Consider the following 20,305-nt stretch of genomic DNA (forward strand, 5'->3'; position numbering starts at 1 on the left):
GCGGTCTAAGGCACTGCATCTCAGTGCAAGAGGCACTGGTTTGAATCCAGGCTGTATCACATCCGGCCGCGATTGCGAGTCCCATAGGGCGGCGCACAATTAGCCCATCCGTGTTTGGCCCGGGGTAGGCCGTGATGGTAAATAAGAATTTGTTCTTAACTAGTTAAATAAAGGTTAAATAAATGTTAAATAAAAAAATAATCTGTGGGGCCTGGCTCACAGTCAGCGTTCCAATTTATCCAAAAGGTGTTCGATGGGGTTGAGGTCAGGGCTCTGTGTAAGCCAGTCAAGTTCTTCCACACCGATCTTAACAAACCATTTCTGTATGGACCTCGCTTCGTGCAATGGGGGCATTGTCACGCTGAAACAGGAAAGGGCCTTCCACAAACTGTTGCCACAAAGTTGGAAATACAGATTGTATGCTGTAGCGTTAAGATTTCCCTCCACTGGGGCCTAGGCCAAACCATAAAAAACAGCCTCATACCATTATTCCCCCTCCACCAAACTTTACAGTTGGCATTCGGGCAGGTAGTGTTCTCCTGGCATCCGACAAACCCAGGTTTGTCCGTCGGACTGCCAGATGGTGAAATGTGATTTGTCACCAGACAATGTGTTTCCACTGCTCTAGAGTCCAATGGAGGTGAGCTTTACACCACTCCAGCCAACACTTGGCATTGCGCATGGTGATTTTAGGCTTGTGTGCAGCTGCTCCGCCATGGAAACCCATTTCATGAAGCTCCCGACAAACAGGTATTGTGCAAAGGTTACTTCCAGAGGCAGTTTGGAACTCTCTAGTGAGTGTTGCAACCAGGGAGAGACGATTTTTACGTGCTTCAGCACTCTGCGGTCCCGTTCTGTGGGCTTGTGTGGCCTACCACTTCGCGGCTGAGCCATTTTTGGTCCTAGACGTTTCCACTTCACAATAACAACGCTTATATTTGACCAGAGCAGCTCGAACAGGGCCGAAATTTGACAAACTGACTTGTTTGAAAGGTGGCATCCTATGATGGTGCCACGGTAAAAGTCACTGAGCTCTTCAGTAAGGTCACTGTTTGTCAATGGAGATTGCATGGCCGTGTGCTCGATTTTTATACACCTGTCAGCAACGGTTGTGGCTAAAATGGCCGACTCCATTAATTTGAAGTGTAAATATATCTGTTACTGCCTCCTTTAATTCACCTCTTTATATACAGTGCCTTCAGAAAGTATTCACACCCCTTGACTTTTTCCACATTTTGATGTGTTAAAGCCTGAATTTATAATAGATTAAATGGACGTTTTGTGTAACTGGCCTACACACATTACCCCATAATGTTTAAGTGTAATTATGTTTTTTTTTAGAAAATGTATTAAAAAATGAAAAGTTGAGTAAGTATTCAACCCCTTAGTTATGGCAAGCCTAAATAAGTTCAGGAGTGGAAATGTACTTAACAAGTCACATAAGTTGCATGGACTCACTGTGTGCCAGAAGTTTTTAACATGAGTTATGAATGACTACCTCATCTCTGTACCCCCACACATACAATTATCTGTAAGGTCCCTCAGTCGAGCAGTGAATTTCAAACACAGATTCAACCACAAAGACCAGGGAGGTTTTTCAATGTCTCGCAAAGAAGGGCCCTTATTGGTAGATATAAAAAAGAAGCAGACATTGAATATCCCTTTGAGCATGGTGAAGTTATTAATTACACTTTGGATGTTGTATCAATACACCCAGTCACTACAAAGATACAGGCGTCCTTCCTAACCCAGTTGCCGGAGAGGAAGGAAACCCCTCAGGGATTTTACCATGAGGCCAATTGTGGCTTTAAAACAGTTAGTTTTATGGCTGTGATTAGACAAAACTGATGATGTATCAACAACATTGTAGTTACGCACAATACTAACCTAAATTATAGAGTGAAAAGAACCTGTACAGATTAGAAAATATTCCAAAACATGCATCCTGTTTGCAATAAGGCACTTAACATCGGCTTCTTGACCGACTCTTTTATTTCTGAGGCTCCGTATCCGCCAGTGCGCAAATTCTCGCAGTTTCTCACAGGAATTTGGGACTTTACTAATTTTCTCATGCCGAAACCGGATTAGATGTACAGCTATTTAAATCGGCGTTAAAAGACGACAATGTAATATTCACAATGTCACTAAGCAAAAGACATGCAACTACAACAAAAAAACATGATTTTTGTCATGTTCAGAACCATTTGCTTGATTTTGAAGACCTGCGACTATGGTGTATTGTCATTAGCCAGCTAGCTATCGTTGGCATGCTAGCAATGCTAGTGTTAGCTAGCACGCTCTAGTATAGTCCAATGGAAACCGATGGAACCCTGCTGGCTACGTGGCTAGCTGGATGACCAGTGGTGACATCGAGGTCCATTTGAGATTTAAGGGTTTAATTCGTGCGACTGTTCAGAAAATAGCAAAGACAATACTGTTTTGATGGGCTAGCTAAGTTAACTAGCAAGGTATACCAGTTATCAAAGAGGTATTATGTTTTATTTTGATCTAAACTATATGGAACCTGATTTAACTTTCATTGTTCATTTGTTTATCTTTCATGGAAGATTCTTTTATCCATAAAATGGGCAGAGAACAAACCCCTTTTCACATAGAATTTAAATATTATTTTGAAGCGATCAGTAAATGTGAAAACAAAAGCAATACGCACCATAAAAGTATTTAACAAATTGAAAATGAATCTTGAAATGTACTACCCCTGTCTGTTAGGTTCATGTACTCTTGTTTTGTATATTTCTGGGTTTTTGTATTTGTTGTGCTCATTAAAAAAATCTATTAAAAAAAATCATGCATGGCCAGCGATGTCAAAGATGGTAGACCGACTCTGGTGTTGTGTTAACATTAAAACCAGGATGGACTGTCCTATGGGACGCAACAACACTGGCACATACACAGATGCACTTCTCATGCAATTATCTGTAGTTAATAACGGTCAGTACACATACATTCACATAGCTTTGAGCTAGAATGTTGTAAAGTAGTTAGCTAGATGTCATCTCCATTATATCAAGTAAAACATTTTTTTAATTTTTTTTACATACGACAAAATATCTCTCAATACACTGCATAGAAGTCCACATTTTCTCTGACATTTGGCTCGTAGTTCTTGCGCACGAAAGAAGTGGAGACAGTGTTCATGGACCTACCAGATCACAACAAACGGGGAAAAGCCTAAATCACTTTTTAAGTGAAATGGTAGAAATAGGCCAATTTTTTTAAATTAATCTTTTTTTACTTTGTGGCTGTGGTAACTAGTGATGACCCGAGTTACTGCCCTGATGACACGGACAGCTTCATCAACAATGGTAATGTGTGTTATGTTAATGACCCAGCCAAGCAGATACAAGTAGTAATCATTTTGGTTGTGAAGTGTATTATCAAAGAGCTTTGTTCTTCTTTAAAAAAAAAAAATGTTTTATAACAAAATGTAATTTACCACTTGGCTGTCTATTGCATCACCCTGTCACAGGCCCTCCCAGTCAACACCACCTCATAAGAGCACAGTTCCCAAACTAGGGGTCGCCATGTGGGGTCGCCTGATGTGAAAATGGGGTCTTGGGAGAGTTTGGACACACCTACTGATTCAAGGGTTTTTCTTAAATTTTTTACTATGTTCTACATTGTAGAATAATAGTGAAGATATCAAAACTATAAAATAGCATGTATGGAATCATGTAGTAACCAAAAAAGTGTTAAAATAAGCAAAGAGAAACGACAGTCCATCATTACTTTAACGACGTGAAGGTCAGTCAATCCGGAAAATTTCAAGAACTTTCGAACTTTCTTCAAGTGCAGTTGCAAAAACCATCAAGCGCTATGATGAACCTGTCTCTCATGAGGACCGCCACAGGAAAGGAAGTCCCAGAGTTACCTCTGCTGCAGAGGATAACTTCATTAGAGTTACCAGACTAAAAAATTGCAGCCATAAATAAATTCTTCAGAGTTCAAGCAACAGACACATCTCAACATCAACTGTTCAGAGGAGACTGTGTGAATCAGGCCTTCATGGTCAAATTGCTGCAAAGAAACCACTACTAAAGAACACCAATAATAAGAAGAGACTTGCTTTGGGTCAAGAAACACCAGCAATGGACATTAGACCGGTGGAAATCTGTCCTTTAGTCTGAGTCCAAATTTGAGATTTTTGCTTCCAACCGCCGTGTCTTTGTGAGACGCAGAGTAGGTGAACGGATGATCTCCTCGTGTGGTTCCCACCGTGAAGCATGGAGGAGGAGGTGATGTGGGGGTGCTTTGCTGGTGACAATGTCTGTGATTTATTTAGAATTCAAGGCACACTTAACCAGCATGGCTACCACAGCATTCTGCAGCGATACGCCATCCCATCTGGTTTGCGCTTAGTGCGACTATCAACATAGTTGTGGGTCCGCAAAATTAAGCAAATGGGATTTAACTCATGACAATGTCATGTTTTGACATTGTCGTGGCTGTTGATGTTTTTGGTTTCTTTTGGGCATTTAACTCTGATTTAACTACCTGTATGTATCTACTCTAATCTGGTTTCGGCATGAGTAAATTCATAAAGTCCCAAATTCCCACAAGATACTGCAAGATTTTACTCACGGATACAGAGCCTCGGAAATAAAAGGTCTGTTAACAGTTTAGGAGCCACTCCCTAAAAAGAAACAGACACTGGGGAGATGAATTCACCTTTCAGCAGGACAATAACCTAAAACACAAGGCCACATCTACACTGGAGCTGCTTACCAACTCGACACAGAATGTTCCTGATGGCCAGTTTTGATTTAACTAGATTTTTGGCCTTGAGAATCTATGGCAAGACATGAAAAAAAAAATGGGGGGCAAGGAATGATCAGCGCATGAAGAATTTTTAAAAAGAATATGCAAATATTGACCAATCCAGGAGTGCAGAGCTCTAAGAGATTTACCCAGAAAGACTCACTGCTTTAATCACTGCCAAAGGTACATTGAAAATGTATTGACTCAGAGGTGTGTGTATACTTATGTATTTCATATTCAATACATGTTCAAACATTTCTTAAAACTTGTTTTCACTTTGTCATTATGGGGTGTTGTGTGTAGATGGGTGGGGGGGGGGGATGTTTTTATTTAATCCATTTCAAATCCAGGCTATAACACGGCAAAAAGTGGAATAAGTGAAGCGGTATGAATACTTTCTGAAAGCACTATCTATCCATTAAAGAGAACATACTATCCATCCCTTATCTCGCTAACTATTCACTGTCATGCAAATATTCCCTAAAGAGTGATCGGCGGCTAACCAATTAACGGTTAACATCCCGAAAGGGGAATAAGTTTGTTGGAGTGAGTAGTTAAGACTAACAATTAACTTTAACTTTAGTTTGATTCACACAGAGATTCTACGGGTTGATCTACTAATCTCCCCCTCCTCTTCCGGTCCTGCAGGAAATGGAGCCCGAGTGTGGGATACAGCTGTGTGTGATGTTCCCCCAGGACGATACCATTAACTTGTATCAAGTTATTCATAAAATGCGACACAAGAGGAGGATCCCTTATGAGCCCCGTTCTCGAGGACGACCGCCGTGCAGAGAGCCCACCCGAGGCGACCTGGGAAGGTTAGACCTTATTATTTGGACTGCTAGTGAGCTCTTGTGACGACAGAGTGGTTCTGGTATGACCATCTAAACGTCCTTCCCAGAGTTCTCTGATCTCATCACATGCCCACGGAGAGGGATACCTGAAATCCTCTGGGCGGCTGCCTAGGACTGTATACAGCAGTTCTGAGGAGGTTAGATATATCTATGGCCCGGCGCTAACCACAGTGTCTCTCTATGGCCCGGCGCTAACCACAGTGTCTCTCTATGGCCCGGCGCTAACCACAGTGTCTCTCTATGGCCCGGCGCTAACCACAGTGTCTCTCTATGGCCCGGCGCTAACCACAGTGTCTCTCTATGGCCCGGCGCTAACCACAGTGTCTCTCTCTATGGCCCGGCGCTAACCACAGTGTCTCTCTCTATGGCCCGGCGCTAACCACAGTGTCTCTCTCTATGGCCCGGCGCTAACCACAGTGTCTCTCTCTATGGCCCGGCGCTAACCACAGTGTCTCTCTCTATGGCCCGGCGCTAACCACAGTGTCTCTCTCTATGGCCCGGCGCTAACCACAGTGTCTCTCTATGGCCCGGCGCTAACCACAGTGTCTCTCTCTATCGCCCGGCGCTAACCACAGTGTCTCTCTATGGCCCGGCGCTAACCACAGTGTCTCTCTATGGCCCGGCGCTAACCACAGTGTCTCTCTATGGCCCGGCGCTAACCACAGTGTCTCTCTATGGCCCGGCGCTAACCACAGTGTCTCTCTATGGCCCGGCGCTAACCACAGTGTCTCTCTATGGCCCGGCGCTAACCACAGTGTCTCTCTCTATGGCCCGGCGCTAACCACAGTGTCTCTCTCTATGGCCCGGCGCTAACCACAGTGTCTCTCTATGGCCCGGCGCTAACCACAGTGTCTCTCTATGGCCCGGCGCTAACCACAGTGTGTCTCTATGGCCCGGCGCTAACCACAGTGTGTCTCTATGGCCCGGCGCTAACCACAGTGTGTCTCTATGGCCCGGCGCTAACCACAGTGTCTCTCTCTATGGCCCGGCGCTAACCACAGTGTCTCTCTCTATGGCCCGGCGCTAACCACAGTGTCTCTCTCTATGGCCCGGCGCTAACCACAGTGTCTCTCTCTATGGCCCGGCGCTAACCACAGTGTCTCTCTATGGCCCGGCGCTAACCACAGTGTCTCTCTCTATGGCCCGGCGCTAACCACAGTGTCTCTCTATGGCCCGGCGCTAACCACAGTGTCTCTCTATGGCCCGGCGCTAACCACAGTGTCTCTCTCATGGCCCGGCGCTAACCACAGTGTCTCTCTATGGCCCGGCGCTAACCACAGTGTCTCTCTCTATGGCCCGGCGCTAACCACAGTGTCTCTCTATGGCCCGGCGCTAACCACAGTGTCTCTCTATGGCCCGGCGCTAACCACAGTGTCTCTCTATGGCCCGGCGCTAACCACAGTGTCTCTCTATGGCCCGGCGCTAACCACAGTGTCTCTCTATGGCCCGGCGCTAACCACAGTGTCTCTCTCATGGCCCGGCGCTAACCACAGTGTCTCTCTCTATGGCCCGGCGCTAACCACAGTGTCTCTCTCTATGGCCCGGCGCTAACCACAGTGTCTCTCTCTATGGCCCGGCGCTAACCACAGTGTCTCTCTATGGCCCGGCGCTAACCACAGTGTCTCTCTATGGCCCGGCGCTAACCACAGTGTCTCTCTATGGCCCGGCGCTAACCACAGTGTCTCTCTATGGCCCGGCGCTAACCACAGTGTCTCTCTATGGCCCGGCGCTAACCACAGTGTCTCTCTATGGCCCGGCGCTAACCACAGTGTCTCTCTATGGCCCGGCGCTAACCACAGTGTCTCTCTATGGCCCGGCGCTAACCACAGTGTCTCTCTATGGCCCGGCGCTAACCACAGTGTCTCTCTCTATGGCCCGGCGCTAACCACAGTGTCTCTCTATGGCCCGGCGCTAACCACAGTAGTCTGAGTCTAGCTTGTTTCTGTCTGCATGTGGTGGTGATGTGTAAAGAAACAGGTCTAGTTTGGGGTCTTGATCTCTCCTTGTAATGAATACAGTCTCAATTTGAACCTACTTATTAAAGCACCAATGTTTTAGTTGAGTTTATACACACTTTTCAATAGTCCATAGGTTCACTGCTTGAATGCATTTATCTAGGTGAGTTGTTTTAAATTTGTTCCCAAAGTATTATCTTTCAGTACTTTCCTTGGGAGATGAACCTAGTCATATAAGGGAACTCTCTATATATCTACCACTGGGAAGAGAGAGGAGGCAGTATGACCTGAACTCTATATATATATATCTACCACTGGGAAGAGAGAGGAGGCAGTATGACCTGAACTCTATATATATCTACCACTGGGAAGAGAGAGGAGGCAGTATGACCTGAACTCTATATATATATCTACCACTGGGAAGAGAGAGGAGGCAGTATGACCTGAACTATATATATATCTACCACTGGGAAGAGAGAGGAGGCAGTATGACCTGAACTATATATATATCTACCACTGGGAAGAGAGAGGAGGCAGTATGACCTGAACTCTATATATATCTACCACTGGGAAGAGAGAGGAGGCAGTATGACCTGAACTCTATATATATCTACCACTGGGAAGAGAGAGGAGGCAGTATGACCTGAACTCTATATATATTCTACCACTGGGAAGAGAGAGGAGGCAGTATGACCTGAACTCTATATATATCTACCACTGGGAAGAGAGAGGAGGCAGTATGACCTGAACTCTATATATATATCTACCACTGGGAAGAGAGAGGAGGCAGTATGACCTGAACTCTATATATATCTACCACTGGGAAGAGAGAGGAGGCAGTATGACCTGAACTCTATATATATCTACCACTGGGAAGAGAGAGGAGGCAGTATGACCTGAATCTCTATATATATCTACCACTGGGAAGAGAGAGGAGGCAGTATGACCTGAACTCTATATATATCTACCACTGGGAAGAGAGAGGAGGCAGTATGACCTGAACTCTATATATATCTACCACTGGGAAGAGAGAGGAGGCAGTATGACCTGAACTCTATATATATCTACCACTGGGAAGAGAGAGGAGGCAGTATGACCTGAACTCTATATATATCTACCACTGGGAAGAGAGAGGAGGCAGTATGACCTGAACTCTATATATATCTACCACTGGGAAGAGAGAGGAGGCAGTATGACCTGAACTCTATATATATCTACCACTGGGAAGAGAGAGGAGGCAGTATGACCTGAACTCTATATATATATCTACCACTGGGAAGAGAGAGGAGGCAGTATGACCTGAACTCTATATATATCTACCACTGGGAAGAGAGAGGAGGCAGTATGACCTGAACTCTATATATATCTACCACTGGGAAGCGAGAGGCGGCAGTATGACCTGAACTCTATATATATCTACCACTGGGAAGAGAGAGGAGGCAGTATGACCTGAACTCTATATATATCTACCACTGGGAAGAGAGAGGAGGCAGTATGACCTGAACTCTCTATATATCTACCACTGGGAAGAGAGGAGGCAGTATGACCTGAACTCTATATATATCTACCACTGGGAAGAGAGAGGAGGCAGTATGACCTGAACTCTATATATATCTACCACTGGGAAGAGAGAGGAGGCAGTATGACCTGAACTCTATATATATCTACCACTGGGAAGAGAGGAGGCAGTATGACCTGAACTCTATATATATCTACCACTGGGAAGAGAGAGGAGGCAGTATGACCTGAACTCTATATATATATCTACCACTGGGAAGAGAGAGGAGGCAGTATGACCTGAACTCTATATATATCTACCACTGGGAAGAGAGAGGAGGCAGTATGACCTGAACTCTATATATATCTACCACTGGGAAGAGAGAGGAGGCAGTATGACCTGAACTCTATATATATCTACCACTGGGAAGAGAGAGGAGGCAGTATGACCTGAACTCTATATATATCTACCACTGGGAAGAGAGAGGAGGCAGTATGACCTGAACTCTATATATATCTACCACTGGGAAGAGAGGAGGCAGTATGACCTGAACTCTATATATATCTACCACTGGGAAGAGAGAGGAGGCAGTATGACCTGAACTCTATATATATCTACCACTGGGAAGAGAGAGGAGGCAGTATGACCTGAACTCTATATATATCTACCACTGGGAAGAGAGAGGAGGCAGTATGACCTGAACTCTATATATATCTACCACTGGGAAGAGAGGAGGCAGTATGACCTGAACTCTATATATATCTACCACTGGGAAGAGAGAGGAGGCAGTATGACCTGAACTCTATATATCTACCACTGGGAAGAGAGAGGAGGCAGTATGACCTGAACTCTATATATATCTACCACTGGGAAGAGAGAGGAGGCAGTATGACCTGAACTCTATATATATCTACCACTGGGAAGAGAGAGGAGGCAGTATGACCTGAACTCTATATATATCTACCACTGGGAAGAGAGAGGAGGCAGTATGACCTGAACTCTATATATATCTACCACTGGGAAGAGAGAGGAGGCAGTATGACCTGAACTCTATATATATATATCTACCACTGGGAAGAGAGAGGAGGCAGTATGACCAGGTTGATAAACCACCCCTACATCAATGTTGATCAATGGTCGGTCAGTCGCTCACTGCCCCCCCCCCACCCACACACACACACACACACACACACACACACACACACACACACACACACACAACTGGACTGAGGAAATGAAAGTTGTGATCCTGAGAGAGCCAGCTGTTCGTTGTTAAACCTTAACTTCATCCGGAATGAATGTCAGCTATTGGTTAGGGAAACCTAAAGGACTAGGACAGGAGTGTTTCCATACCCTGACCTAAAGGACAGGAGTGTTTCCATACCCTGACCTAAAGGACAGGAGTGTTTCCATACCCTGGCCTAAAGGGCAGGAGTGTTTCCATACCCTAACCTAAAGGACAGGAGTGTTTCCATACCCTAACCTAAAGGACAGGAGTGTTTCCATACCCTAACCTAAAGGACAGGAGTGTTTCCATACCCTAACCTAAAGGACAGGAGTGTTTCCATACCCTAACCTAAAGGACAGGAGTGTTTCCATACCTTAACCTAAAGGACAGGAGTGTTTCCATACCCTAACCTAAAGGACAGGAGTGTTTCCATACCCTAACCTAAAGGACAGGAGTGTTTCCATACCCTTAACCTAAAGGACAGGAGTGTTTCCATACCCTAACCTAAAGGACAGGAGTGTTTCCATACCCTAACCTAAAGGACAGGAGTGTTTCCATACCCTAACCTAAAGGACAGGAGTGTTTCCATACCCTAACCTAAAGGACAGGAGTGTTTCCATACCCTTAACCTAAAGGACAGGAGTGTTTCCATACCCTAACCTAAAGGACAGGAGTGTTTCCATACCCCAACCTAAAGGACAGGAGTGTTTCCATACCCTAACCTAAAGGACAGGAGTGTTTCCATACCCTAACCTAAAGGACAGGAGTGTTTCCATACCCTAACCTAAAGGACTGAGAATTAGGTAGGAGGAGAACCACTGGCAGAATGATACAAACCCACCACTTTCCCTTTTAAGGCCTTAATGGACTGAGAATGACACCACAAGGAAGGGAAGTTCTAAGCCAAAGAGGGTCGGTCACCTTTTGGTTTATAAAGTGAAGCTCGTCCTCCGGTCTTTTTGTTTTGATTTGCAATAGACCGACTCAATCAGCCCCTTCTTTACCCTCTCAGCCAGGCCTCTCCTTGTCAAGTCTTTGTGGCCGAAGAACCTAAACCATAAGAGAGACTGTCTATATGAACTTTTGATTTACTTAATATCAACGGCTAACACAACTACAAGAAAACGGTATGTTACCATTTTTAACCAGCTCTTACTAATTTACCCGGTGACAGATAACTCAGCTGTCTGGATGGTTTTGAATTGAACATGGAAGGTGTGTGTTGATGGCTAGTTAGAAGCGGTGACGATGTAACGGGATAATTAACTCGGGGCTCTATACGTTATATAGACCATAATGAACGGGAACGACGTTTACCTTCCACAGAGTTATTTTCCAGAGAACGTATAGAGCCCCGAGTTGATTTATAAAATGGCGATTAATTTAACACATTTTGCCACCTAGAAATGTCTTCAACATCCACTGAAGTAGTTAGCGAGTTTAGTTAAGAGTAGTTGCCGTGGTAACCTAACAGACTTGCTAGTTTAGCTAAGCAAACCATCAGTACTAGCTTGCTATTTACGAAAATCCAATTCAACAATAACAGTACTGTTTTCAATTCAACTTTTACTTTCAAAAGCTTCTCAAACAAAACATGTAAAAGTGAACTATAGCCATTGAATTCCACCGTGCGTTATAGGGAAATAATGCACGCTCTAGAATGCCTTTCAAGCCAATCAGAAAGGAGTATTCAACAATGCCATGATATAAATTTGTTTAATTGTTATTTATATTGATTGCTAGTCAGAAGCAATAACTATACTGGTTTAATACATTGAATACAGTTTCTAGCTCCTGATTTGGATAACACAGAAATGTACATTAAAAACATGGGCCATCTCCCAAAGATGGATGCCAAGGAGGTAAATAACAGATGCCCCAAATGTTTTATTTAATTTATTTTTTTATCTAACAAGGATGTACTTTAAACGTCATGTTTTAGCTGCATAGAACTAACTAACTGGTGAATGAACTGTCTACAAGCAGTAAAATCTCATTTGAGAATATAATGGTTGATAGTCTGCTCAGTATAAATGTCTGTACCTGTTTATTGTTTTAAACTACTACTATCAAAACATTCAATTAAATGCATCCTCAGTTTGGCGAATGAAAAAATGAAAAAACAGTTTTCACCCTTTTCTGGAGGTGGATACAATGGAAATATGACAGATGATTTGACAGCCCAAATCACCTTATTTCTCAATCTGTTAATTGTGTTATGGAATAATCTGTTCAGATTGCTTCTGAAATGTTTGTACTAGGATGTTGTGCTGTATCTATGATGTTATAGGGCTACTGGGATGTTGTGCTGTATCTATGATGTTATAGGGCTACTGGGATGTTGTGCTGTATCTGTTATAGGGCTACTGGGATGTTGTGCTGTATCTGTTATAGGGCTACTGGGATGTTGTGCTGTATCTGTTATAGGGCTACTGGGATGTTGTGCTGTATCTGTTATAGGGCTACTGGGATGTTGTGCTGTATCTGGTTATAGGGCTACTGGGATGTTGTGCTGTATCTGTTATAGGGCTACTGGGATGTTGTGCTGTATCTGTTATAGGGCTACTGGGATGTTGTGCTGTATCTGTTATAGGGCTACTGGGATGTTGTGCTGTATCTGTTATAGGGCTACTGGGATGTTGTGCTGTATCTGTTATAGGGCTACTGGGATGTTGTGCTGTATCTATGATGTTATAGGGCTACTGGGATGTTGTGCTGTATCTGTTATAGGGCTACTGGGATGTTGTGCTGTATCTATGATGTTATAGGGCTACTGGGATGTTGTGCTGTATCTGTTATAGGGCTACTGGGATGTTGTGCTGTATCTGTTATAGGGCTACTGGGATGTTGTGCTGTATCTATGATGTTATAGGGCTACTGGGATGTTGTGCTGTATCTGTTATAGGGCTACTGGGATGTTGTGCTGTATCTATGATGTTATAGGGCTACTGGGATGTTGTGCTGTATCTGTTATAGGGCTACTGGGATGTTGTGCTGTATCTATGATGTTATAGGGCTACTGGGATGTTGTGCTGTATCTATGATGTTATAGGGCTACTGGGATGTTGTGCTGTATCTATGATGTTATAAGGCTACTGGGATGTTGTGCTGTATCTATGATGTTATAGGGCTACTGGGATGTTGTGCTGTATCTATGATGTTATAGGGCTACTGGGATGTTGTGCTGTATCTGTTATAGGGCTACTGGGATGTTGTGCTGTATCTATGATGTTATAGGGCTACTGGGATGTTGTGCTGTATCTATGATGTTATAGGGCTACTGGGATGTTGTGCTGTATCTGTTATAGGGCTACTGGGATGTTGTGCTGTATCTGTTATAGGGCTACTGGGATGTTGTGCTGTATCTATGATGTTATAGGGCTACTGGGATGTTGTGCTGTATCTGTTATAGGGCTACTGGGATGTTGTGCTGTATCTGTTATAGGGCTACTGGGATGTTGTGCTGTATCTGTTATAGGGCTACTGGGATGTTGTGCTGTATCTGTTATAGGGCTACTGGGATGTTGTGCTGTATCTATGATGTTATAGGGCTACTGGGATGTTGTGCTGTATCTATGATGTTATAAGGCTACTGGGATGTTGTGCTGTATCTATGATGTTATAGGGCTACTGGGATGTTGTGCTGTATCTATGATGTTATAGGGCTACTGGGATGTTGTGCTGTATCTGTTATAGGGCTACTGGGATGTTGTGCTGTATCTATGATGTTATAGGGCTACTGGGATGTTGTGCTGTATCTATGATGTTATAGGGCTACTGGGATGTTGTGCTGTATCTATGATGTTATAGGGCTACTGGGATGTTGTGCTGTATCTATGATGTTATAGGGCTACTGGGATGTTGTGCTGTATCTGTTATAGGGCTACTGGGATGTTGTGCTGTATCTATGATGTTATAGGGCTACTGGGATGTTGTGCTGTATCTATGATGTTATAGGGCTACTGGGATGTTGTGCTGTATCTGTTATAGGGCTACTGGGATGTTGTGCTGTATCTATGATGTTATAGGGCTACTGGGATGTTGTGCTGTATCTATGATGTTATAGGGCTACTGGGATGTTGTGCTGTATCTATGATGTTATAGGGCTACTGGGATGTTGTGCTGTATCTATGATGTTATAGGGCTACTGGGATGTTGTGCTGTATCTGTTATAGGGCTACTGGGATGTTGTGCTGTATCTATGTTATAGGGCTACTGGGATGTTGTGCTGTATCTTGTTATAGGGCTACTGGGATGTTGTGCTGTATCTGTTATAGGGCTACTGGGATGTTGTGCTGTATCTGTTATAGGGCTACTGGGATGTTGTGCTGTATCTGTTATAGGGCTACTGGGATGTTGTGCTGTATCTGTTATAGGGCTACTGGGATGTTGTGCTGTATCTGTTATAGGGCTACTGGGATGTTGTGCTGTATCTGTTATAGGGCTACTGGGATGTTGTGCTGTATCTGTTATAGGGCTACTGGGATGTTGTGCTGTATCTGTTATAGGGCTACTGGGATGTTGTGCTGTATCTGTTATAGGGCTACTGGGATGTTGTGCTGTATCTGTTATAGGGCTACTGGGATGTTGTGCTGTATCTGTTATAGGGCTACTGGGATGTTGTGCTGTATCTGTTATAGGGCTACTGGGATGTTGTGCTGTATCTGTTATAGGGCTACTGGGATGTTGTGCTGTATCTGTTATAGGGCTACTGGGATGTTGTGCTGTATCTGTTATAGGGCTACTGGGATGTTGTGCTGTATCTATGATGTTATAGGGCTACTGGGATGTTGTGCTGTATCTATGATGTTATAGGGCTACTGGGATGTTGTGCTGTATCTGTTATAGGGCTACTGGGATGTTGTGCTGTATCTGTTATAGGGCTACTGGGATGTTGTGCTTTATCTTGTGTATCTTTGTCTCAATTGTTTACCTAATTCATGTAGGGTTCGGCCAGAGGAAAATGCCATTCACAACAGGAAACGCCCGAGGATTGATTATCCAGCAGAGTTCCCACAGAGACCAGGTTACTATTACTACCATATGAATTGGTACAGTATGAAAATGATCTGTATCCCTAATGGCACCCTATTCCCTATATAGTGCACTACTTTAGACCAGAGCTCTATAGAACCCTATTCCCTATATAGTGTACTACTTTAGACCAGAGCCCTATTCCCTATATAGTGCACTACTTTAGACCAGAGCCCTATGGAACCCTATTCCCTATGTAGTGCACTACTTTAGACCAGAGCCCTATGGAACCCTATTCCCTATATAGTGCACTACTTTAGACCAGAGCCCTATGGAACCCTATTCCCTATATAGTGCACTACTTTAGACCAGAGCCCTATGGAACCCTATTCCCTATGTAGTGCACTACTTTAGACCAGAGCCCTATGGAACCCTATTCCCTATATAGTGCACTACTTTAGACCAGAGCTCTATGGAACCCTATTCCCTATATAGTGCACTACTTTAGACCAGAGCCCTATGGAACCCTATTCCCTATATAGTGCACTACTTTAGACCAGAGCCCTATGGAACCCTATTCCCTATATAGTGCACTACTTTAGACCAGAGCCCTATGGAACCCTATTCCCTATATAGTGCACTACTTTAGACCAGAGCCCTATGGAACCCTATTCCCTATATAGTGCACTACTTTAGACCAGAGCCCTATGGAGCCCTATTCCCTATATATAGTGCACTACTTTAGACCAGAGCTCTATGGAACCCTATTCCCTATATAGTGCACTACTTTAGACCAGAGCCCTATGGAACCCTATTCCCTATATAGTGCACTACTTTAGACCAGAGCCCTATGGAACCCTATTCCCTATGTAGTGCACTACTTTAGACCAGAGCCCTATGGAACCCTATTCCCTATATAGTGCACTACTTTAGACCAGAGCCCTATGGAACCCTATTCCCTATATAGTGCACTACTTTAGACCAGAGCCCTATGGAACCCTATCCCCTATATAGTGCACTACTTTAGACCAGAGCCCTATGGAACCCTATTCCCTATGTAGTGCACTACTTTAGACCAGAGCCCTATGGAACCCTATTCCCTATATAGTGCACTACTTTAGACCAGAGCCCTATGGAACCCTATTCCCTATATATAGTGCACTACTTTAGACCAGAGCCCTATGGAACCCTATTCCCTATATATAGTGCACTACTTTTGACCTGCGCCCGCCCACCTTTTGGGCACATAACTCCTCATTGTATTGGTACAGTATGTTGTTTATTATAAGGACAGGAAATACCAACCAACCCGATGGTCAGCCATGCGCAGTAGATCGCCTGCTGTTTTTAGGAACAAACGATGGCGCTAAATCATGTGGAGTCGTCAAGGGCATCATTTATCAAACATTTCTACATTCATTACTAAATTCTGCTGTACGTGGAGATTTTAGGATTTGTGTGCGGCGCAAATTATTAGGATTTATTAAACTGTCGCACACGACATATGTTTTCATTGATAAATCAGAGCCATATTATTTTTGTGAGGGCGTGAACGAGCACTCCAACCCTGCCTGAAACTCTCCACATTCTGTGGAGATGGCCTGTCTTGGTTTAGGCTCTGAGATCAATAGATTGTGTTTCTATGTCCTGCCATTTATTATAATTCTGTTGCGTCAAACAGCTGTTTTGTGATTGACGTGGAGATGCGCACGCTTTCCCGTCAACTTCAACATTTTTAAATACCGACCTTTTGTGGGGAAGGATGCACGCAAGGTTCAGAGTATTTTTTTAAATGTTTTTTTTTATCCCACAACATCCCACACCTTGATAAATGTGGCCCCAGGAAGTAAACAGAAAATGATGGCCGATGTTCTACGGTCAGAGGTGATTGGGCGGCCACCTGCTGCGGATGGCCAACGTTGGTCTGTCTTGTCCTTTTTTTATTGGTAACAGTATCTGAATGATTAGAATGTGGTATTAAAAACTACTTGGAGTTTCAAATGAAAGCTTATTGGATCCATTCATGAAACCGTATGGACAAAAGGTTGAAGCCCAATCCAGATGAACGATGTCTACTGCTACAACTATGGGTTATTATAGGTGCAAGTGACTGCTGTCTGTATTGCATTTCATATGACCTATGGTATTGTTATGTTTTCCACTATTTGGGATGGTATTGTTATTAATCAGAGTATGGTTTATATCGCACAATATTAAGTAGAATATTATGTACTCTCTAGGGTATGTGGGACGGTAGCGTCCCACCTCGCCAACAGCCAGTGAAATAGCAGAGCGCCAAATTCAAAACAACAAAAATCTCATAATTCAAATTTCTCACATACAAGTATTTTACACCATTTTAAAGATACACTTCTCGTTAATCCAACCACATTGTCCGATTTCAAAAAGGCTTTACGGCGAAAGCATAGCATTAGATTATGTTAGGACAACACCTAGACAAGAAAAACCACACAGCCATTTTCCAAGCAAGGAGAGGCGTCACAAAAACCAGAAATACAGCTAAAATGAATCACTAACCTTTGATGATCTTCATCAGATGGCACTCATAGGACTTCATGTTACACAATGCATGTATGTTTTGCTCGATAAAGTTCATATTTATATCCCAAACCCCCATTTTACATTGGCGTGTAATGTTCAGAAATGTTTTGCCTCCAAAACTGCCGGTGAATGAGCACATCAATTTACAGAAATACTCATCATAAACTTCGATAAAAGATACAAGTGTTATGCACAGAATTATAGATAAACTTCTCCTGAATGCAACCGCTGTGTCAGATTTCAAAAAAGCTTTACGGCGAAAGCAAACTTTGCAATAATCTGAGTACAGCGCTCAGACACCAAAACAAGCCATACAGATACCCGCCATGTTGTGGAGTCAACAGAAGTCACAAATAGCATTATAAATATTCACTTACCTTTGATGATCTTCATCGGAATGCACTCCCAGGAATCCCAGTTCCACAATAAATGGTTGTTTTGTTTCGATAAAGTCCATATTTGTCGAAATACCTCCTTTTTGTTCGCGCGTTCAGTCCAGCACTCCAAATGCACTGTGCTCGCGCAGTAAGTTCAGACGAAAAGTCAAAAGTTATATTACAGTTCGTAGAAACATGTCAAACGATGTATAGAATCAATCTTTAGGATGTTTTTATCATAAATCTTCCATAATATTCTAACCGGACGATTCTCTCACAGGAGCGCGTGCGATTGAGCTCATGTCATTTTCTCAGTCATCTGATTCCAAGGGCTCTTATTCTCTCCCCATTCACAGTAGAAGCATGAAACAACGTTCTAAAGACTTGACATCTAGTGGAAGCCTTAGGAAGTGCAAAATGACCCCACAGACACTGTATACTGGATAGGGAATCACTTGAAAAACTACAAACCTCAGATTTCCACACTTCCTGGTTGGATTTTTTCTCAGGTTTTTGCCTGCAATATGAGTTCTGTTATACTCACAGACATAATTCAAACAGTTTTAGAAACTTCAGAGTGTTTTCTATCCAAATCTACTAATAATATGCATGTCTTAGATTCTGGGCCTGAGTAGCAGGCAGTTTACTACAGGCACGCTTTTCATCCGGACGTCAAAATACTGCCCCCTACCCCAAAGAAGTTAAAGTGGGTGTTCATAAGTACTGATTCAAGATCCTATTGCCTACTGGTATGTGACTATATCAGGACCAAATGTTTAGAAACCAGAGCTAATGTGTCTTTTGTAGATGGAGAGGTGTTACATGGGGACATAAGTCGCCAGTCAGAGTAAATCAGCTTTTCTCTATTCGTACAGGCTTTACGCCGGACCCTCGCAACCCACCAGCTGACCGGTAAGTACCTCACAACAGACTCACCCTTGACCCCAAATCTAAACCCTAGGCCCATAGGCACTTGTGTAGTTTGGAGAGGATTGGGTATGTATAAGCAATACAGTAAACCTTCCACCTGGCCTATCAAAGGGAAAGATAAAAGCTGGCACCATATTGCTTCTATCAATCCAGTCCTCTTAGTTCTCCACAAGTGGTCGATTTTAGGACACATGGTTCCTCTCCACCAATCATTCCCAAGTCTTCCTCTCTCCACCAATCCTTTCCTTGCCCTTCCTCTTTCCACCAATCCTTCCCAATCCCTTGCCCTCCCCCAACCAATAATCAGTAAGTTCATTTTTCCCCAAGGCGGTTCCCCACTGGAGTAAGAAGAGATGTTTTTCTCAATGGGGTGAGTTCAGGGATACCCTGCTATTGATTTCAATTATATATTAAACTGTCGTTGATATTAACATGTGGTTAATATGATCCTTAGTTCTATTGATAGTAACATCAGTCCTATTGATAGTAACATGATGTGGTTAATATGATCCCCAGTCCTATTGATAGTAACATCAGTCCTATTGATAGTAACATCAGTCCTATTGATAGTAACATCAGTCCTATTGATAGTAACATCAGTTCTATTGATAGTAACATGTGGTTAATTTGATCCCCAGTTCTATTGATAATAACATCAGTCCTATTGATAGTAACATCAGTCCTATTGATAGTAACATCAGTCCTATTGATAGTAACATCAGTCCTATTGATAGTAACATGTGGTTAATTTGATCCCCAGTTCTATTGATAATAACATGAGTCCTATTGATAGTAACATGATGTGGTTAATATGATCCCCAGTCCTATTGATAGTAACATGTGGTTAATATGATCCCCAGTTCTATTGATAGTAACATGATTGATAGTAACATCAGTTCTATTGATAGTAACATGTGGTTAATTTGATCCCCAGTCCTATTGATAGTAACATCAGTCCTATTGAAGTAACATGATGTGGTTAATATGATCCCCAGTCCTATTGATAGTAACATCAGTCCTATTGATAGTAACATCAGTCCTATTGATAGTAACATCAGTCCTATTGATAGTAACATCAGTCCTATTGATAGTAACATGATGTGGTTAATATGATCCCCAGTCCTATTGATAGTAACATCAGTCCTATT

At 43.2% G+C, this 20,305-nt stretch overlaps 1 protein-coding gene across 6 annotated transcripts in view; it reads left to right on the forward strand.

Annotated features, from left to right (window-relative positions):
* The window catches only part of LOC106568568 (YTH domain-containing protein 1), a 39,328-nt gene that overhangs the window by 12,373 nt on the left and 6,650 nt on the right, over positions 1-20,305 (forward strand). For all 6 annotated transcript variants that reach the window (XM_014139013.2, XM_014139015.2, XM_014139014.2 and 3 more), the window contains exons 9-12: positions 5,428-5,597; positions 15,261-15,340; positions 19,103-19,139; positions 19,485-19,527. In XM_014139013.2, coding sequence (XP_013994488.1) covers positions 5,428-5,597; positions 15,261-15,340; positions 19,103-19,139; positions 19,485-19,527 — 330 coding nt within the window. The remainder of the gene's footprint in view (positions 1-5,427; positions 5,598-15,260; positions 15,341-19,102; positions 19,140-19,484; positions 19,528-20,305) is intronic.

This window comes from Salmo salar, chromosome ssa13 (assembly GCF_905237065.1).
Source record: "Salmo salar chromosome ssa13, Ssal_v3.1, whole genome shotgun sequence".
Classification (NCBI taxonomy): domain Eukaryota; kingdom Metazoa; phylum Chordata; class Actinopteri; order Salmoniformes; family Salmonidae; genus Salmo; species Salmo salar.